Source organism: Colobus angolensis, unplaced genomic scaffold, assembly GCF_000951035.1.
Source record: "Colobus angolensis palliatus isolate OR3802 unplaced genomic scaffold, Cang.pa_1.0 Scaffold601, whole genome shotgun sequence".
Classification (NCBI taxonomy): Eukaryota; Metazoa; Chordata; class Mammalia; order Primates; family Cercopithecidae; genus Colobus; species Colobus angolensis.
Genome location: NW_012119611.1, coordinates 498011 through 520419, shown reverse-complemented (window position 1 = coordinate 520419; position 22409 = coordinate 498011). Strand labels below are relative to the sequence as shown.

Here is a 22409-nt window from a genome sequence, read left to right as displayed (position 1 = left end):
AGACAGGGAACTTAGGAGCTTTATAGTTGCAATCGACCTTCAGGCTCTGAATTTTCCTTGATGTAATTTGCCTGCCAGTTTAAAATGTGCACAAGAACAGACCTAACATGTAACCAGCTGGAGTATTAGAAAATCTGGCATGCGCTTTTATTTATACAGCCACTTGCAAGTAGAGGAGCCATAAAACCAAATGGGGTTCCAAGGTGGGGGGTTGTTCTCTTTGCCTTTCCTCATTCTTAGATGATGTGTTTCCCACATTTTTTTTTCTTAAAAGGAGGAACTGAGCTGTGGCCTAGGGTTTAATGTGGTGGGTCAAAGTGTGCTGGTTGTGGACAGGACTCTCCAGTGCATCACCACTGAATCGCTTCGGTCCTCTTCTGTGTCTCAGTTTCTCTCTCCAGAGGTCTGGCACCCCTGGGAGGGCTCAAAGCTTGGGGTGAGCAGCTCCTATATGTGCTCCCTGGATGAACCTTTTAAAACTAATTTTTTTTTTTTTTTTTGAGATGGAGTCTCGCTCTGTGGCCCAGGCTGGAGTGCAGTGGCCGGATCTCAGCTCACTGCAAGCTCCGCCTCCCGGGTTCCCGCCATTCTCCTGCCTCAGCCTCCCGAGGAGCTGGGACTACAGGCAACCGCCACCCCAGCCGGCTAGTTTTTTGTAATTTTTTAGTAGAGACGGGGTTTCACCGTGTTAGCCAGGATGGTCTCGATCTCCTGACCTCATGATCCACCCGTCTCGGCCTCCCAAAGTGCTGGGATTACAGGCGTGAGCCACCGCGCCCTTCCTAAAACTAATTTTGTTGGCAGTTCCCTGTAGGTCTACTGCACATCAAAGGGAGGCAACCCCCAGATACTCCCACTTGGCCTCCAGTCACTGAGGAGCACCTTTTTTGACTGGGAGGAGCAAAATGCCCTTTCTCTTTGGAGTTGAGGAAACTCAGTCTCATTTATCTATGAACGTGACAGTGCAGTTCCTTATGCAAATATGCAGACAAGCCAATGGACATTAATTTGGGGAGGAAAGGCAACGGAGAAGACTCTTTAGAATGCACCTCTGAATTAGAATTGAGATCCTAAACAACTTCCTAGGAGGAAAAAAACCCAGCCAAGACCACTTTCTGGAAACTGTCCTCGGCCACCTTTAACTGTAGCTCTTGTCTGCTATTACACATGCCAAGGTCAAATCCTCTCACAGCACAAGGTAATCTCTGGTACCCCTGATACAGGACTTAAGAAGAAATCACTCGGGCAGATAGTAAGGGTATGGGGTAAGGTTTTTGTGTTTAATGAAAAGCAGCCCCAAATCATTTTCTAACAAAGAGCAGCCTGTAAAGTCCAGCTGCAGACATAGAGAGGCAAGATGGCTCCAATCAACTGGAAAGTCTATTTGCATAATAATATTCAGCTGGGGCCACCAGCCTTCCCCATGCACCATGTAAACGTCATACCTGATCGAACCAATCTGTGAGCCCTATGTAAATCAGACACCGCCTCCTCAAACCTGACTAAAATTTGGCACATCCACCACCTGCTGGTCCTTTCCACTGGGAGACCCCTTTCTCTATAGAGAAAGCTGCTCTCTTTCTCTTCTCTTCTGCTCATTAAACCTCTGCTCCTAAACTCCTTGTGTGTGTCCATGTCCTAAATTTTCCTGGTGCATGACAACGAACCCCAGGGTGTATACCCCAGACAACGTAGCCACTTCACCCCCAAAAGCCAAAGAGATCAGGTAATGCAATACAGGAGAGGAGAGCTTTAGACCTAAGAAGACTCTGCCCATGACTCTTGAAACTCCACAAAGAAAACAGAACACTCCCAGAGGAGTGAATGGTGCCTTTGTCCTGAGTTCTTTAAAGGGTTAAAGTCATTAGATGCCTTCTTTAGATTCTTCTTGGTACCAAAGATGGCGAGAGGAGAAGGAGGAATAGGGTGGAAGAAAAGTAAATGAAAGAACAATTATTTTTTAAGACAGGGAGCAAACACACAAAGCAAGTGCATGTTTGGTCATTTTTTCTCTTTTGCAGCTGCAAGGAATTTTAGCCAATTCAGAGATACTTTGTTACCCATTATTTGGAATTCTCATTCGGATTTTACCAAGTCCAGTAGAATTGGCCAAATGTGATGGGAGAAATACTGGAACAAACAACAAAAGAACCCCAACAATATGATTACTGAGTCCTCTAATGGTAAGGAGAAATTAAGACCAGCTGACTGTTAACCATAACTTTAGCCAAGACAAAACTCCAATTCAGCTTCTTACCTAGGAGTGGGTCTCAGGCTGAAGACTGCTCTCTACCATCCCAGAAGCAGGAAAAAACTCTAATTCACCTTCCCTGTTGGAAGTGAGCTCAAATTCCAGAATGCAGTTATCTGCCTTTCATTGTCATGGAAGCAGGAAAACTTGCCTTCCTTGTTGGAAGCAAGCAAAACTCCAGAAAAGTAGTTGTACAGCAAAATAAACTTCAGATCTCAACCAAATTTTGGGAGATGAGGGATTCTCTGGAGGGAGAGGAGCTCCCAGGCCTCAGCAAATTGTTCTATTGGTTTGAGCTCAAGTTGGTACCAAGTACTGATAGGAGATTTGTCAAAGGTCAGGGCCACCTCCACTCAGTCTCTTTGTGGTCACCAAATGTGTACCTTGAATATCCGAGACACGTCTCAGTGAATTTAGAAAGTTTATTTTGCCAAGGTTAAGGACATGCACATGACACAGCCTCAGGAGGTCCTGATGCCATGTGCCTAAGGCTTGATTTTATACATTTTAGGGAGACATGAGACATCAATCAGTATATGTAAGATATGCAATGGTTTGGTCCAGAAAGGTGGGACAACTTGAAGTGGGGAGGGGGCTTCCAGGTCATAGGTAGATAAGAAACAAATGGTTGCATTCTTTTGAGTTTCTGATTAGCCTTTCACTGAATACACAATTTACATGTGAGAGCAGGAATAGTCACCTATGTTTTAGTCTGGCTTTGTGAAACAATAGGGCAAAGGAAGCAATCAGATATGCATTTGTCTCGTGTGAGCAGAGGGATGACTTTGAGTTCTCCCTGTCCTTTGTTTACAAGGAATTTCTTCATGGGCAAATTGTGAGGAAGGTATGTAGCTTTAAAAAAAAATATTTGTAGTTATTTTAAATAGGAGGCAGGTTTGCCTAATGCACTTCCCAGCTTGACTTTTCCCTTTGGCTTGGTCATTTGGGGGAGATTTATTTTCCTTTCATGGGGTCAATCCATCAAGAAGACATAACAACTGTAAATATATATATATATGTGTGCACCCAACATTGGAGTAGCTAAACATATAAAGCAAATATTTACAGAACCCAAGGGAGAAATTGACAGCAACACGGAGACTTCAACACCCCACTCTCAACAGTGGACACATCATCCAGAAAGACAGTCAATAAGGAAACATTGGACTTAAACAAAACTTGAAGTCTTTTCTGAGTTCACCTTGGCTTGCCACAGCAGGCCACATGACAGGCCATGTGGCAGCCCACTAGATCTCACGTCAGCATCAATTAGAATATCACTTCAGTTTTTCTTTCTCTTTGCATTTTCTCTGTAGTAAATTCCTAACCTCCTGCAGTTTTCTCTAGCTCAACAAATGACAACCCCATTCTTTCATTTGCTCAGGCCAAAAACCTGGGAGGCATCCTTGAAGCCTCACTCTCTCTCTCTCACCTCATCCAAATCCTAATCAAATCCCATCTGCTCTCCCTTCACATCCCTCCTCTGATCTAAACCTTCTGTTGGCCCCTGCTATGGCCCCCAGGAAGAGCCTAAATCCTTTCAATGGGTCACAATATCTGCTCTGCCCCTCGCTTAATCTGGTTTCTCTGCTACCACTCAAATATACTAGGGATGCTCTTGCCTCAGCACCATGTGGCTGTTGGAAGGATCTGAATCCTCACATTAGCATGGTGGCTCCACAAGAGCTGGGCGGGGCGGGGGGGAGGGGGGTTAGATAGTGTCCAGTGTCTGTCTCACAGTAGGTGATCAACAAGTGTCTGTTGAATGAATGATTTCAAACTCAGAACAGCAAAAAGGAAAAGCAAATTAATATATCTATTTTTTGAGACAGGGTCTTGCTCTGTCACCCAGGCTGCAGTGCAATGGCAGTATCTCAGCTCACTGCAGCCTTCACCTCCCAGGTTCAAGCAAATCTCCCACCTCAGCCTCCTGGGTAGCTGGGATCACAGGGGCGCGCCACCACGACCAGCTAATTTTTGCATTTTTAGTAGAGATAGGGTTTCACCATGTTGGCCAGGCTGGTCTCCAACTCCTGACTTCAGGTGATCCACCCGCCTCAGCCTCCCAAAGTGCTGGGATGACAGGCGTGAGCCACTGCACCTGGCCAATAATTTTTAATAATATTACCTGTATTACATTTATAATACTGAATAAATAGAAACACCTTAAATAATTATTACATAGGGAGGTGGTTAAATGACTCATGTCATATCCACTACATTAAAAAAATCTCATGTTTAAATTAGTTTGGGAAATGCTATATATTATACTTACTTGTGGAGATTAATATTAGCCTGTTAAAAGTTCTTAAAAGTCCTGGAGCAAAGAAAAATTGGTTTAAATGTGTTTAATCCAGCATTTCCCAAACATAACTGACCACAGGGCCCTCACTGTTTTGTGACTTTTATTAAAACAGAACTATTATTTCACAGAACAGACTTTGGAAAACTTGTAATACATATATAGAAAAAAAATTGAAGGGAGGTACATCAAGATGTTAATAATGTTTATTTCTGGGTGCTAGAATTATGAAAACTTACTCTTTTCTCTGTATTTCTCAACTTTTTTTTGTAATAAATATGTGTTACTATTATAACCAAAACAGTAATGAGGATATTCACATTTTAAAATTGTAACTTTTGAAGGAGAAAATGAAGGCAAAGATAATTCAAGTCGGAAGACAATTTAATTTTAACTGATAGATACTTCCTCATTTTAAGCAGATAGCAAATGCCCCACTCTTTTGGAGTCCAACCGGAGAGACCACACGTGCTCTGTTGAATCTTCTAGTTCTTCACTGGATTGGGTCAACTACAAGAATGCTGGGAAAGGAAGATAAAATGGTAAATGCTCTGCACAGAGTTACTATGTAATTATATCCCTTTTTCAAAGATTGGATTTTTCACCACTTTTTCTCTTAATATGAACCAAATAATTCCATACAAACAAAATACTTTGATGAAAAAGCAAAATAAGAATGTGTTTCCAGTACAGGGGGGCTTGGAGGTAGTGGTATAAGTATGGTTAGCTAGTTTTTCTTCTTTCGTTTTTAAAGTATCTTTTTAAAAATGAACTGATCAAACAATATAGCTCGTTGTAGAAAGATCAGAAAGTGCATTTAGATGGGGAAAAAAAAGTTAACACCACCACCAATAATAATAAAACAGTCTACTCACTACCACAAGGAGATAACCAATGTCTAATACTTCGGTAAGGTTCTTAGAGGCTTTCCCCCTATATGATTAGTTTTTAAAAAGAAATTAGACTAAACTATGTATCTTCTGTTATAATCTGCTTTTTCCACTCAATGATATTAATGATATTTCATGACTATCTTTTTTCTTTTCTTTTCTTTTCTTTTTTTTTTGAGACGGAGTCTTGCTCTGTGGCCCAGGCTGGAGTGCAGTGGCCGGATCTCAGCTCACTGCAAGCTCCGCCTCCCGGGTTCCCGCCATTCTCCTGCCTCAGCCTCCCGAGTAGCTGGGACTACAGGCGCCGCCACCTCGCCCGGCTAGTTTTTTGTATTTTTTTTCAGGATGGTCTCGATCTCCTGACCTCGTGATCCGCCCGTCTCAGCCTCCCAAAGTGCTGGGATTACAGGCGTGAGCCACCGCGCCCGGCCATCATGACTATCTTTCCATGTAATTATTCTTAGTACTCATTGTATGAATGTGCAATGCTTTCTTTAGCCAGCCCCAGACTGATGGACATTTAAGTTTTCATTTCTTCACTACTGTAAACCATACTAAAAATTCCTTGTACACATATCTTTGTGGACTTGTTAGAGCCTGTCAGTCCTCCTGATTGCCACCTCTGCTTCTGGAATGCTGGAAGATTAGCCAAGCTTTCATGTGCCTCAGGTAATAAGCAGCTAGCTTAAGCTTTCATTACAGCTGCAGCTAATGGTATATACAGGTGAGTATAGAGGAGGAAGAATGAGGCACGGAAAGACCGTTTGCAATCCTCACTGTGAAATGTCTTAATTAAAAATCAACAAGTATTACTGAGAGTCTACTATGTGCCCAGTACCAAGTCCCAATTTTTCCTGGGAATTGATGTGTCCTTTATGACCACAGACTTCAGTCTTCTTTAATTCCTGCAACACTTAAAAAATTATAACTTGGCCAGACTCTGTGACTCATGCCTGTAATCTCAGCACTATAGGAGGCCGAGGCGGGTAGATCACGAGGTCAGGAGTTGGAGACCAGCCTGACCAACATGGTGAAACCCCATCTCTACGAAAAAGACAATAATTAGCCGGGCGTGGTGGCGCGTGCCTGTAATCCCAGCTACTCAGGAGGCTGAGGCAGGAGAATCGCTTGAACCCGGGAGGCAGCGGTTGCAGTGAGCTGAGATGGCGCCACTGCACTCCAGCCTGGGTGACACACTGAGACTTAATCTCGAAAAAAAAAAAAAGAAAAAATTATAACTTTTTCTTCTGTTGGATTATTTTGGTTCTCTTAATCAAAGAAATCATTCTGTGCCTCCTATATCTACCATTTCTTCTCTAATCTTACTTTCACCAAACTGTTTAATACTGCTTGCCTATGTAATCCTGTTTTCCATATTTTCTTTCATATTTTATACCAATGTCTCTCTTTCTTCATGGTTCCTCATTTTGGTGATAGTTTTACTTTTTGTCTTTTACATTTTTCTTGGGATTTTCCATCTAATTTTCATCTTCTCCTTTTGTTTTAGTATACCTTATCTGTCCTGTTTTATTTCTGCATATAGCTTTTATTATTATTATTATTATTATTGAGATGAGGTCTTGCTATGTTCCCAGGCTGGTCTTGAACTTAAGCAATCCTCCCGCCTCAGCCTCTCAAAGTGCTGGGATTACAGGCATGTGCCACCATGCCCGACCTCAGCTATTATTTTATATTTTGTATCAAATGTTTTGAATTTATGGCAATATGTTAGTACACAGCCTCTCAAAGTGCTGGGATTACAGTTTTTATCTGCCCTGAGATATTTTTCTCATCTGCCATTTCTTGCTTATATGTTTCTTGTCTTTTCCATACAGTAACTCAGTATAGATCTGGTGCTGTTTCCTGTTGAATGAGATAAACTCTTACTGGACCAGTTATTTACAGGAGATTTGCACAAGTCACCAGTGCTATACTTTAGACTAACAAATTATCTTCATGATGCTGAGGTATGTGTGAGCTCTTGTAGCCTTTACTTCTTTCCAGCCAAGTGAAAGCAGCAGCTGTAGGTCTGAGCATAAAGAAGTTTCAGACTTCACCTTCTTGCCTCAACAGACTGCTTCTTAAAAATATGGCTTGCCTATATGTTTATTCATTCAAATTTATCTGTTAGGCTTCTACTTGGTGCCTAGTTGGGTCCAGAAATGTTTCTTTCACTAGTTAGCTTGCTTGTTCCCAGCAAGGTCTTATTGGCTTTTCTCTTCAGGTTAAGCCATCTACTTCAAAGAAGGAATTCTTTTTGTTGGCATATAGTCTGCCTTATCTTCACAGAAGTCCCTCTGAATGTGCATGGTTAACCAATACTTCTGATGCTTTTGATGCAGCTTACCTGCCAACCACAGTTTGAGTAACAGTGACTTCAAAGATGTGGAACCAGACATATCTTGATTTGAGTTCCAGCTTCCTTGGTTGGTTGCTAGGTATACTATTCAGGGATATTCAGCTGCTATAACAAACGGTCCTGAGGTCTTAGTAGCTTAACACAATAAAATTGATCCTTCACTCATGACTCATTCTGATGTAGGTTAAGTTCTTCTCCACGAGGTGATTCAGGGATCCCAGCTCCTTCCATCATGTGGCTTCACCACCTTAGAGTCCTTCAGTTGAAGCCATGCATATGTGAAAGAGAGAGGTAGCATGGACACATGTGCAACACATTTTATGTCATACATTCCTTTTGCTCGTATTTTACTGGCCAAATCTCAGTACTGTGGTCCCAGCCTAGTTGGAAGGAAGGTTGGGAATATAATGTTACTCTGTGCTTGGGGAGGAAGGAACAGGATTGCTGAACAAACAGCCAGTCTCTGTTACAGTCTGTCTTTCTGATCATCCAGTATCTGTTTCACTTTTCTTTTCATATGTGGAACACAGCCACCCTGTCATGCATATGGAAATATTCCACCCATATTTCCACTTGAGAAAGGCCTTATTTCCCTAGCTGCTGAGAGTGTTGTCAGCAGAGAGCCTCTACCTGTTAGTTCATTCAGAGTCTGCTTCAGCTGCAGAGAGCTTCCATGTACTTTCTGGGGGCAGCCCACATCCAGTGAATGATCGAGGTGGTGTTAGAGAGGTCCAGCCATTTCAGCCATGTGGGATAACTCTGATGGGGCTGACTGAGTCTTTGTTGGGCTTGCACGACAGTTTGATTTCTCCCTTCCACCCCGTATCTTCCACAGGCGTTGATCATTAATAATACTCTGAATGCCAAATTCTGGTCTCCCTGTCTACTTTCAGAATACCTGACTTGTGGCAAACCCTTTCCTCAGGACTAAATCTCATTCATCACTGTATCCAGCTCAAAGTCCAGAGTATCTGGTGATGCTGAGTTCTCTCAAGTCTGGGGGGTGGCTCTGCATGGTTAAATGACCTGCTCCTGATCTCCACAACCCAGAATAACGATGGAACAGGAAGAGGATAAGCACCATAAACATTCCTATTTGAAAAGAGGAAGAACGAGAGACACACAGCAGTCATTGCTCTGTGGCAATCCTGGAGTCCTGGTGGGTAGGCATCGATTAGGCCCAAATCCTGCTTTCAAAGGGTGGCTCTGTGGCCCTTTGTCCACTCTCTGGGAGGCTCTTCTGATCCATTATTCTTCTGAAGCAAATGTTGGGACCTTCAAAGCTGGTGTCCTTCTTTTTCATGGAAGGTTGGAGGCCTAACTATTGTTCACAACTGATGGCTCATTTAGTTCTGGCTTATGGTTTCTCTGGCAATAAGCTTCTCTCAAAAGCTTAGCTGACATCTAATCTATTTGCCTCCAATCAGTTCCATGTGCCAGTAACCACATCTAAGGTTGCTTCCTAGACACAGTTCTTGATCCTGTGATCATTTCGAGGTTACAGGAGCCATAGGTGATGCCACACCCTTAATCTGATCTTTATTCTCAGCCACTTTCCTTAGATTTTTGAGCTCTTTTAATTGCTTTCTTTCTCTGTCTTTCTAGCAACCAGCACACAGACAGGCAAGTAGTCATTTGTTGGTAAATACTGACTGAATTAACAAAATTTAGCTCAACTATTTTGTTTTTCTCAGGATTCTTTTGGCTTCATATGATTTATGTAGATAAATATTATGGTAAATTTTGAGGAAATTGAGAGCACAGCTAATTATATATTTTCTATGTATAGTTCTTGAGCCACAGGGAAGAACAATGAGGAGTTAATAAAGTTGATAAAAGAAATGATCAGTTGTAAACACTGGTCATTAAATGTGACCTGTCAGTCATTGGTAACAAATGGAGCAAGTTGGAGGAAGTAAAAGAGAAAGTAGAGAAGACATTTTAAAAAGGGGTTGCATGACCTTTCACAGTTTTCCTCTCAGAATTGAATTTCTTAACACTTTCCCTTAATTACAGATATGCAGGCTGGTGAGCAACCTGTTTCTGTTCCCGCTCCCCTTCACGTTCCCTCTCTCCTCCTCATCTCTTCTTCCCACAGAAGCTTACGTGAAGCAGCAGAGGATCCCCATTAGTGCTGAGGTGAGAAGAAAAGCAACAATGGCTGTTGGAGGTAAGGCACTCTTGATAAGTTGCCATAAGTAATCCCTGAAGTTGTTCAGCCAAGACCTGTCATTACCTGCAGAAAGAGCATAGATGTTCATTGAGGAGAGGTCAAGTAAATGATAGGGCTGGCGTTTGAATCCAAATTCAAGTTCAAATAGTTGTCCCAGATATCATGTTCTTACAGTTGTCCAGAGTTCATATCCTAAACTACTTTGCTGTGCTGGCTGTAAGATGTTCAAAGGGCAAACATTTTGTTTTTAAAGTGTTCTTAGATGGATATAATTTTTTGCCTCCTTGTAAGTCAAATAGGATCAATAATTGTTGTTTCAGATACCTTAAGGGTTGTTTTGAGTATATTGGGTACTTTTTGAAAGAGAAGCGTGAATTGATAACAAGAAAGTCTTTACTAAAGTGTTGCTGCCTAGAGTATATCTGGGAGTCCTGCAGGAGGCTGAGGGGAGGGAGTATCCCAGGAAGAGAAAGGAGAAGGCCACCAGCCCTAAGAGCAGAGGAGGAAGGGGCCAGGGCAACTGGAAGAAGGACCTCTGGGGGGAGTTTGCTGATCAATGTAAGGCTCGGGCTGTTGGGTCTTTTCATTAGCAACTGGGGGAAGAAGGTACAGTGCTTTGACCCTAAAGAAAGAAGCAGGGGAAAATGAAAGTGTCTGCAGCACGGAGTTGAGAGGATTCACCACTAACCAGCAAGACACTTGAATAGCATGTGTGTGCATGTTGGAACCTAGATTGTGGATCAGTGGACCATCAGGTTTATTTTCAATTTCACCTCCTTTGTCAAGTCTTTCCTGACCCCTCCCCAAAAACAGTTTAAATTATCCCCTTGTCCGCTGGGACATTGATCATGCTCCATGGAAAGTTGGCATCTATGGCTTTGTCTGCCTATCTGTGAGCTCCTTCATAACAGAGGCTGTTCAATTCCTAATCCATGTAGTTCAGAAAAGGACTTGGTGCATAGGAGGTAGGTTAATGCTTGTTGAGCTAAATTGAACCAAACCAGAATAGTTTGCTTTCCTATGAACATCCTTTTTAAACCTGAAATTCATTTTACCTGACCTGAAACATGAATCTTAAGTCCTATGAAGAAAGGAACATTCATCCTAACAGCAAACACACCCCCTGAGTGTGGTTTCGATCCTGTTTTTTCTTGTATTCCCAAGGCAGACAAAGGCGAAGGAGAGGAAGCTACTGTCTCCAACAAGAGGCAAGTTAGAGAGCATAGCAGAAATCCAATTATCAGCAGCTTCTGGAGTTCCATGGACGCCCGCCTTCAGCTGCGGCTGAAGAGATGGTAATCCTAGCTCACTCTGCCAAGGAGAGATGTCTTTGTCCGTAGCTCTTTCCACAGAAACTTTGTCTGAAAAGTTAGACAATGATGGTTTAGTTCATACTCCAAAAATCTTCTCACCATCACGAACATAAGGATAATTGACTGACTTACACAGGTGACTCCTGAAAATGGTCAGTTTCCAAAGCAAAATGTATCCCCTCCAAGAAAACAAAACAAAACCTTACTATGCTCTATCAGGTCAGATACCTGACATTCCCTCCTACCCCTGATACCTTTTCAATCGTTCCCAACTCAATTAGTAGAAACTGTTTCATCTGTTCAGGCCAAAAAAAGTATATTCACATTGTTATGCAACAGATCTGTAGAATTTTTTCAACTTGGAAAACTGAAACTCTAAACAGCTCCTCATTACCCCCTCCCCTCCAGGTCCTGGTAACCACCATTCTACTTTTTGTTTCTATGAATTTGACTACTTTAGATACCAAATATAATACATTTCTATATATCTATATATTTTTAACTCCATAATATATTTTATATATTCAAGTAACAAACTTTTATATTGCTTTAAAAAGTAAATGTTTGTTTAGATTTACATATAATGACTGTTCTTTTTCTTTCATACACTTTATCCATCAGAAAAGTCTAGTCGCCTTTACTCACAAAACGTATCCAGAATCCTGCCACTTCACACCACCTCCACTGCTACCCACCATCATCTCTGTCTTTCTGCTTCCATCCTTGCCTCCCTTAAGCCTCTTCTCCAGTGAGTGGTCAAAGAGATCTTGGTAAGTTGTAGGTCAGATTATGTCCTAGTTACTGCTGACCACATACCCTACCAGTCTCCTCTTGATCATCACTCCAACTTAGCCTCATTTCATTTTGAACAAGCTAGGCGTGTTCCTACCTTGGGGCTTTTTCACTTGCTTTTCCCTTTCCAGGGAATGCCTTTCCCCCAGGTATTCTCAGAATTTATTCCCTCACCTCCTTCGGTTACTCAAGTATCATTCTCAATGAGGATTTTCCTTAGATCCCATTGTTAAAATTGTACCACCCTCCTACAAACTTCCTAATTGTCTTACCTGCTTGATTTTTCTCCAAAACCTCATTAGAACCTAGTAGAATGTATTTTACTTTACTTTATTATATGTATCTCCTGAATATAATGTAAGCTGTATGAGTGCAGGGATTTTTGTCTGTTTTGTTCACTGCTAAACAGTACCTAGCACATAGGGTATCCAGGTGCTCAATAAATATTTTTTGAATGAATGGTGACTTTTGGCGGATATTGTTCCCACCCATTTTTCATTTACTACATCCAACTAGATAAGCTGAAAAAGCTGAATCCTCCCGTTCTCAGCCATCCTTGAAGTTAGGCTTGGCTATGTGACATAGCTCTAGATAATGAAACATAAGGGCAATCTGATGGGTAGCTTTTGGGAAGGCTTTTTGCTCTCTTGATAAAAGAGATGGTGCTGCCTTGAATGTTGTTTAAGAAATGTTGCCTGAAGTTGCTCTGACAATTTCAAGCCACTAAACTAACACCTGTAGCTCCTCACCTCTGGACTGCATGGTATGAGAAAAATATACTCTTATTTGAGCCATTATAATTTGGGCCTCCTATTACTTAAGACATTTATAACTGATACACTCACCTACTGCTTGCTAGGGCTTAAAGAGACCCACATCCAGTGGGAAACCACTTACCTGAAAATGGACTTAGCACCACGGAATTCAAAGAAACCAGTGGAATTAGGCCTTAGTCTTTAGAGGGCAGAAGTCTTCAGAAGAAGCTGGTCAGTCTTCTCCTTAGGTCTCTGAAGTTCCAAATAGAATTCCATGACTCCTTATGAGATCATCGATTACATTTAACTCTCCCCCAGTCTCCTTATTCGACAGCTAAGCACACAGACATCAATTTCTGTCTATGTATAAACATCTGTGTTATACCAAAACCCATCCTTACAGTAGTTGTATCCTCTTAGGCTTGAAGAATTCTAAGGTATTTTATTCACCACATGGTATCTAACTATGCCTTATAATAACATATATATAGAACTTCAATAGATGGTAAATATGGCATTTCATATTGGGGAAAAAGACACTATTTAATATGATGTTGGGTGTGAGCCCTTTGCCATGCTATGCAAAATAGAAATTCTAGATGGATCAAGGACTAAACAAAAATAAAATCATATATAAAATATGACATTTTCTGTCATACTTTTATGATAGAAAATTCTATGAGTGGATATTTTTATAATCTTGGTGCAGAATAAGCTACTCTAAACATGTCATAAAACCCAAAGCCATAAATGAAAATACTGGTAAATTTATAACATAAAAATGTAAAGCTTTCATATAGCAAAACATTGTTTAAAAAAGATAAAAGATTAATGACAAATTAAGTAATTTCACAGCATATACGACAGACATTCAATTAAGATTGTTAATGTACAAAGAACTCTTACAAACTAATTTTTAAAAAATAGTTCTGGCTGACGCCTGTCATCCCAGCACTTTGGAGGAGTTTGAGACCACCCTGAGCAACATAGCAAGATCCTGTCTCTATAAGACATTTAAAAATTAGCCAGGTGTGGTGGTGCATGCCTGTAGTCCCAGTTACTCTGGAGGCTGAGGCAGTAACCTGCCTTGAGCCTGGGAGATTGAGGCTGCAGTGAGCTATGATCATGCCACTGCACTCCAGCCTGGGTGACATGTGGGGCGTACAACCTAGATGACGGGTTGATGGGTGCACCCAACCATCATGGAATATGTATACCTTTGTAACAAACCTGCATGTTCTGCACATGTATCCCAGAACTTAAAAGTTTAAAAAAATGCAAATCAAGTCTAGGCAACATAGCAGGAGCCTGTCTCTACAAAATATAAAATATTTTAAAAATTTTAAAAATAATAGTTATCCATAGAAGAACTGGCAAAAATGGTATCTCAGTTAGGGGTCTATCAGAAAACAGGGCTACCAGGAAATACATAAAATGAAAGTTTTTGTAGAGCCCTCCAGTCTCCCCCAGTTTCTTGCTATGTCATGATAGAAAAATCACGGAGTGGCTTGACCATTCTGTGACCCAGCCAGCAGGCCTGAATGAAAATTGGGATCTTGAACATTCCCAGGCACTGATAAAGGTATCTAGGTTGTGACCCAAAACACTGAAAGAAACTGGAGGATCTACTTCCAAGATGGTGCACTCACATGACTATTGCTAGGATGACCAAAAGTCCCAGCTTGCCTGGGACTCAGGATTGGCTTCATGGGAGTCTGATCTATGCCGGTCCACAGGGCCCCACACCCTGAGGGGCCCTATGTTTTGTTTGCTCTGATGTCACTGTCTTGAAATTCTTAATAATTTTATCTTTGATCTTGTGTTTTGTAAGGGAAGTTTAATGAGACCGCCTATTTCATCACACTCATTTTCCCCTCCCCACTGACTTTGTTAACATTATTCTCCCTTTGAGTCTTACTGAACTCCAATGCATTGTGGGTCCACTAGAATGTTATGCTCATGGGCATTGTGTACATTCTTTGCTATTCTATTTGCACATAGTGTTTACAATGCATTTTTGCATTGTGGTAAAATTGTAGTAAGAACACAACATGGTATCTGCTCTCTTGACAAATTTTTAAGTGCCCAGTATGGTATTGTTAGCTATATGCACAATGTTGTACATTAGATCTGTAGAACTTAATTCATCTTGCATAACTAAAACTTTTTTTTTTTTTTGAGATGGAGTCTCACTCTGTTGCCCAGGCTGATGGAATGCAATGGCATGATTTCGGCTCACTGCAACCTCCACCCGCCTCGCGGGTTCAAGCAATTCTTGTGTCTCAACCTCCCAAGTAGCTGGGACTACAGGTGTGTGCCACCATGCCCAGCTAATTTTTATATTTTTAGTAGAGACGGGATTTCGCCATGTTGGCTAGGCTGGTCTCGAACTCCTGACCTCAGGTGATCCGCCTGCCTTGGCCTCCCAAAGTGCTGGGATTACAGGTGTGAGCCACCGTGCCCAGCAGCATAACTGAAACTATGCCCATTGAACAGAAACTCCCATTTCTCTCTCAGTCTCTCTCTCTCTCCATATAAGCTGTTCTCCTGGATTGAGACTCCATTTCTGATTTATTTTATTCAGCCTCTCATGAATTATATCATTTTTACTCTGAGTTCAATTTAATCTGGTTTTCTAACTCACTAATTTGGTTTTCTAGAGTGTCCATCTTGCTATTCAGTGCCCCTATTTGTTTTACAATTACCAGTGCTCACATTTTTATTTCCAGTGTAAAAACACAATTCTCAAAGGCATTTGTTTGTATGTGTCAATGTTTTATTTAACTCATTACTGAAGAAAACAGCAGGAAAATAAAAGAACTAGTTCCATGAACATTTGAGAAATAGAGATGTATATAGTCAATGGGAAAAGAATGCCAAAACAAGATTGCCAAGTTAAACATAACAGGAAATAAAACCATATCACCTTTGGGGTTAACTCTTCTACCGGGCTATAAAACAAAACAACTTATTCATTTCTGTAAGTTAGCCTCTAAACGTTAAGAACTTCACAGGGCTATAAACCATTTTCACCTTTATCATTTGTGGATTGTGATTATACTGTGACAGCTATGTTATAGTTTCCAAAGCGGTCAGCTCAGGGTCAAGCAGGATTATTAGAAAATACTCCAGCATAGAAAATAAGTAGCCATTCTTTTGCCTTTTCTCAGATTGGGATCCATTTTTCTTTCATATTAGGATCTCCTATTTTCAAATTGCCCTGGGTTGCAATCTCCTCCAACTGCTGTATAACTTATCCTTGCCTCCAGTCTCCTTTACTAAATCAGGAGATTCTGTGTAGTCTTAGTGAAGGGGTCAGGCAGATGGAAGGAGCAGTAAACCCTTCGCAATCTTATTGGGGTGGAGGGCAAGATGGGGAATCCTGTTGTGTGGTGACATGGCAGGCTGGAGTGTTTTTTCAGTTTTCACCAGTACAATTTTCTTCTGACCTCCTTGATACTTCAACTGTGTAAGTGGGACTCTAGTTTTCAGTCATGGTATAAAATTTCCCATTACATTTTTGTTGTGTTATTTTCAGCAGGAAATGAGTAGAGGGAGAGAGTAAACTGAGTGCGTTATTATAGCACAGTAAGCACTCATAGGGGCAGACTATGCTGTTGTTGTGTTGTGTCACAGGGCAAACCTCAAAGCTGGGGTTCAACTTGAGAAGTCACATAGGTTCTTGGCTTTGCACAGGAAGGAATTCAAGAGCGAGCTGACAGACTTAAGTGAGAGCAAATTACTAAGACATAAAAGAATGAAAGGGTGGCTACTCCATAGGCTGGTTGGCTATTTTTATGATTATTTCTTGATCACCTGCGAGACAAGGGGTGGATTATTTATGAGTTTTCCAGGAATGGGGTGTGGAATTCCTGGAACTGAGGGTTCCTCTTCCTTTCAGACTATGTACAGTAACTTCTGGATGTTGCCATGGCATTTGTAAACTGTCGTGGTGCTGGTGGTAATGTCTTTTAGCATGCTAATGCGTTATGATTAGTGTATAACGAGCAGTGAGGACCACCAGAGGTGGCTTTTGTTGTCATCTTGGTTTTGGCAGGTTTCGGCAGCTTCTTTACTGCATCCTGTTTTATCTGCAGAGTCTGTTGAACTCCTATCTCAGGGCATGTGCCTCTTAGTACAGCAGATGTCAACAAAGTTTTGAACTGTTTGCTATCAGTTCCATTTCTTCCTGTCCCCCCAGGATTCATTATGGAAATTTATGATTTTCAAAGAATTTGCTAGATCTTTAGGACTTTATGTGGCACTACCTCAAAGATTTACAAAATCCATCTTCCTTTATTACAAAGTAGGCCAAATACAAAATACAAAGTTTGTATCTCCTATCCCAGATAACCATGGATTTTCCTCATATTTCTACAGAAATATGAAATATATGTCCTTAGAAGCCTATTATCATCATCATTTTCTTTCTTGGCCATCACAAATTTCAAGAAGACATAGTTATTTTGTTTCAAAGCTTTCAACAATTCCATCCTCCTGACTTATTTTTTATTGGTCAGAGTTAAGACCAAATGATTTTATGTCTACATCTTTCTGAGATTAAATCTATGGACATTCATCAGAAAAATGCACATTTGCATTTATACAGAATGTCCTATATAATTTCAGGAAACTCAGGGATTCTTGAACCCCATCTATAATTCTCAGTTTAAGAATGCTAGTTTTGGAGATAAGAATGTGCCCCTCATGACCAAATAACATAATTATGTCTATGTGTAAGGAAGCAAAAACAACTTTTTGCCTAGTTACATTGGAAGGAAGGAATAATCTGGGAGCAGCTGCAGAAAATAGGTAAGAATTAAGTTAAATTGGATGCACCCTCCTGGCCCCCCACCAAATAAATGCAGGATTAATGATAGTTAATTCGGGAGGCTTCAAGGCAGTGTCTGCTAGGACTGTATAGTTTAAATACATAGCAAAATAATGGGGCCATGGACAATGTGGGGCAGGAAGTAAACCGAAGGTTAGGACAAAGGTAGAAGGCAAGCCAGGAAGGGACACTGCCCTGGAGCTGAGGAGGGAGGGGTGCGGGCACTGGCAGGTGCTGCAGTGGCCACTCTCAGTAGAGCTCCTGTGCCTCGCAGCCCAGAACCTCCATCCTCAGGGCAATCTGGTGCACCCAACTCTGGGGATGAATTCGAAGGTAGCGAGTCAGTAACGGTGAGTCTAGAGAGTTCACCACAGGTGTGAAGGAGTCTTGATTTCCCTGAAAAACCTGAAAGAGGAAAGATAGCATTTATTGATTGTCTGACAGGACAATGGTCACTGCAAAGCACAGATGCTTTTCTCACTTCTAGTTGTTTCCAGTAGTCCAGGATTAAATCCTGGAAGATGACTAGATGACTCTGTCCCACGCATCTGGGACATCTAGAATTAAGAGCACCCTGCTTTGGAGGCCTTCAGTCTAGCTAGGCCTTATATCTAGAATGTTCTCACCCACTTTCCAAACCTCGGTGACATTAAAAGTGCTTTGTCCCGGGTCACACACACCACCTGTGTTGGATCATCTGGAGATGAGAGTCAGGCTTTGGCCAGCAGACTCCCTTGTCAATGCATTTGCTGTGGCAAGAGGAGTACACAGTAAGAGCTCAGAAAATGGTAGCTATCATTATTAGTTAGATAAACTGGTTTCCCACATGTTGGTGACAACTTTAGAATGATAACAAATGCAACACAGCAAGGCATGCAATTTAATGTGGCTGGGCAACCTTGGCAGGAGGGGATACAGAGAGAAAGAAGTGGGAAGACAGTCTAAGACTCAAGGCATCTTGCTACTCCAGGACTTTGGAGCAAATGCCACCTATAACTGGGTGGATGTTTGGGAAAATGAAGATCCGAATGTTCAAGTGTGTAATTCAAGGCAACTCTAAAACCCTGTGGGTTTTGTGTGGATTCCGAGGTAAACCTACAGAAGAAACTCCAGCCAAATGGTGAGAATACGCAAGAGTCTTGGAGAAAAAGGAACAGAATGAAGGCAATGTCCTACCATAGTGCATGCTCTTGCAAGGACAGACACCATGATATCCTTAGGATCTCCTGAGGCAGTTTGTGTGTAAGGAGGCAACTTGCCACCATACCGGAAAGAAGTGGTTAAATAGCAACAAAAGGGCTCCTGCTTCCTGGGACTATTGGGTGACATTTTCCTCTAACAATCCTGGCATCTTCAAGTGTGGTGTTGGTTTTACTTCAGATTCCAAATGGGAAGGGACTTTTCCTGGCGAATGCACTGTAAAGTAGCACTGTGTTCCTACAGAGAGTTTAGCTATCAGAACAAAAGAAGTTTGGGCCATCTTCATTAATCTAGCTACATGTCCCCCCTAGGTTCCCAACCCTGGCTGCTTATTGGAATCGCCTTTGGAGCTTTTAAAAAATGATGCATGGGCTAGCTCCCTGCCCCCCACCCCCCCGGGAGAAATGCCAATTTAGTTGGTTTGTTCCCACCTTGGCTCCCTTATTCTGGTCTCCAAGCTCTGCCTAATATAGCCCCTGCCCAAGTCTCTGATCTATTCTCCCACTGCATTCCTCCTATTCTACTGCATTGCAGATAAACTAATCTTTTAGTTTCTCAACAATGTCAACTCTTGTTTTATTTAACGTGACAGCCTTTGTATATGTGATTCCCTCTGCTTGGAAAGCTCTTACCCCTTCTGTTTCTTCTTTTATCCATGTTTTTTTACCCTTCGGGTCTCAGTTTAAATACTATCTCTTAAACTAGGCATAGTGGCATGCCCCTGTAGTCCCAGCTACTCAGAAGGCTGAGGCAGGAGGATTGCTTGAGCCCAGTAGTTTGAGACAAGCCTAGGCAACATAGCGAAATTCTGCCTCAATTTTTTTTCTCGCTCTGTCGCCCAGGCTGGAATGCAGTGGTACGATCTTGGCTCACTGCGAGCTCCGCTCCCCCAGGTTCACACTATTCTCCTGCCTCAGTTTCCCGAGTAGCTGGGACTACAGGTGCCCCCCACCAGGCCATGCTAATTTTTTTTTTGTATTTTTAGTAGAGACGGGGTTTCACCGTGTTAGCCAGGATGGTCTCAATCTCCTGACCTTTCCTAACAATTTGTGGAGTGAGACTTTGAGACCATGCAAATATTCTGTTTCACAACAAGCTTTTATCCAATGGTATTAGCAACCCTTAAAGCTCTTTACAAGTATTCAATAGTATATTGATAGTTGCAAACTGATTTTCCAATTCTGATCCATTACCCTCATTATTCCTTTTGATGCTCAAATTGTCTCAAATCTGGCCAACAGGAAGCCCTTCAGGCCAGTTTCTGTGTTCTTTTCCCATGATCCCATTTATCTTCTGGCACATCAAGATCACCAAGATCATCTAAGATCACCTGGCAGTTTCCTTGATCCAGCCTTGAAAAAGTCATTTCTCTAGGGAGCTCAGATTCTTTTGAATGGAAAATGGCAGTTAGAGACCAAGATTTGGGCATGCGATGGGCTTGTTATTACTGCAGTGTAATTACTTCTAGATTCCTTCAGTGAACAGTGCTAAGAATATGCTTTTTTAATTCCTAAGTTCTCACTGAGACTTCTAATTCAACTCTAACATTGTTTTTGTTAGTATTAGATTTCTAGGGCTACTGTAACAAATTCACCACACACTTGGTGCCTTTAAAACAAAAGAAATTTATTCACTCATCATTCTAGAGGCTCAAAGACTGGAGCCTGGAGCAGAGGCACAAGAGTGTCAAACACAAAATCACATTTAAAGCTTCTGTTTGGAAGTGGTATATGTCATGTCCAATAACATTCTATTGATCAAAATGAGTCACATGGCCATGCCTAAAGTTGATGAGGTTTTCAAGGAAAGAGGGAATAAAAACTCAAGAACATTAATACCATCTGCCTCATATGCTATTTTCTGTTCATTTAGAAATTCCTTACATTTTCTTGTTTCAGCAAAAGAGGTGATTTATGCAGGCAGACATGAGGGCTGGGCGCCTTACTAGGTTTCTTAGCCAGGAGTACCCTCTACTGTTGATAAATGGAAGTGCAATTTATTTAATAGATGGGACCAAAGAGGTCTGTGGGTCTTGTGATTTCGTGATTCACTTTTGTTTTTATAGGACAGTTAAGTTCCAACATTTGCTTTCCTCTTTCTTTCTTTCTTTCTTTCTTTCTTTCTTTCTTTCTTTCTTTCTTTTCTTTTTTTTGAGACAGGGTTTCTCTCTGGAGCAAGGTTGTCTAGATTTGTAGATTTATTTTCTACTTGTAAATATAAACTTACAGTACTTTTTGTCTTCTGGTTATTCTGTGGATGGGTTATGGGTGGTTTTAGTCATAATTTAAAATTGTGTGTGTGTATGTGTACGTATAGTTTTTGAAGACTGTGTGGAGAGATTTAGGCAGCTGCCATTATCTGACAGGAATGTGTGACTCGTGCTTGGAATTTTAAAATGCTATTTAAAACTATTTTTCCAACTGTTTCTGGTATACAGAAATACAATTAATTTTTGTATTTATTTTGTTTTCAGCAAGCTTGAAAAAATTTTTAAATTCTAATAATTTATATATAAATTCCTTTGGATTTTCTATCTATGCCATTATATCTTCCATATACAATGAGTTTTCCCTTTTCATCATAGTCAATCCTTACATATTTTCCTTCTTTTTCTCATCTTATTGCACTGTTTAGGATATCCAATATGTATAATCCTTCAGTCTATCACTGTGATAAATTATATCAGTTTTCTAATGTATAAGCCAACCTTGCATTCCTAACATAAATCCAATTTGGATCCATATTGCTAATATTTTGTTTGGGATTTATATTTATGAATAAAATGGGCCTATTATCTTCCTTTCTAATACTGTTCTTGTTGGGTTTGGTTGTCAATGTTCTGCTATTATTATAAGATAATTGAATAACATACCATCTTTTTCCATTTTCTGGAAGAATTTTTGTAAGGTTGATATTATTTCTCCCTTGAACAACTGGTAGAATGTAGTTAGTGTAGCTATCTGGATCTGGATTTTTTTTTTGCGGGAAGATTTTTGAATACAAATTCAGTTTCTCAAAGGTTTTAGGAGTTTCAAGGTTTTTATTCATTCCTGTTGTATTTACCAGGGATTAATCCATTTTACTTAATTTTCCAAACTTACTGTTAAAAGATTAATAAGTATTCTCATTTTTTATATTGGCAGAAATTTTTGTGGGATCTTTATTGATGTCCAATTTTTTAAAATTTCTGATATTATTTGTGCCTTCTTTTCATCTTGATTGCTCTTGCCAGAAGTTTGTCAATTTTCAAGGAACCAACTTTTGGTTTTGTTTATTCTCTCTATTGTATGTTTCTTTTTTACTTCATTTACTTCATATCTTTATTATTTCCTTGCTTCTACTTCCTTTTGGTTTATTTTGCTGTTCCACTAGCTTCTTGAGACATACCTTAGCTCATGAATTTTCAGGCTTTCTTCTTTTCCAATATATGTTTTTTAAGGCTATACATTTCTTTCTAAGTATTGCTTTAGCTGATTCCCACATTTTAATATGTCATGCCTTGTTATCATTCAGTTTAAAATATTTTCTTTTCTTTTTTTTTTT

At 40.7% G+C, this 22409-nt stretch overlaps 2 protein-coding genes across 2 annotated transcripts in view; both read right to left on the bottom strand.

Moving 5' to 3' along the window:
• Positions 1-4639: 4639 nt before the first annotated feature.
• SMIM9 (small integral membrane protein 9) lies at positions 4640-13091 on the bottom strand. Its single transcript, XM_011963210.1, has 4 exons — positions 12978-13091; positions 11096-11336; positions 9909-10038; positions 4640-5074 (listed from the first exon to the last, which is right to left on the bottom strand). The coding sequence occupies exons 2-4, from the start codon at positions 11235-11237 to the stop codon at positions 5047-5049; spliced, it is 300 nt and encodes a 99-aa protein (XP_011818600.1). The 5' UTR covers positions 11238-11336; positions 12978-13091; the 3' UTR covers positions 4640-5046.
• A 4815-nt stretch (positions 13092-17906) lies between these two features.
• The window catches only part of F8 (coagulation factor VIII, procoagulant component), a 200315-nt gene continuing 195812 nt past the window's right edge, over positions 17907-22409 (bottom strand). The window contains exon 26 of the mRNA XM_011963208.1: positions 17907-18071. Within this exon, the coding sequence (XP_011818598.1) occupies positions 17916-18071 (156 nt within the window). The 3' untranslated portion in view covers positions 17907-17915. The remainder of the gene's footprint in view (positions 18072-22409) is intronic.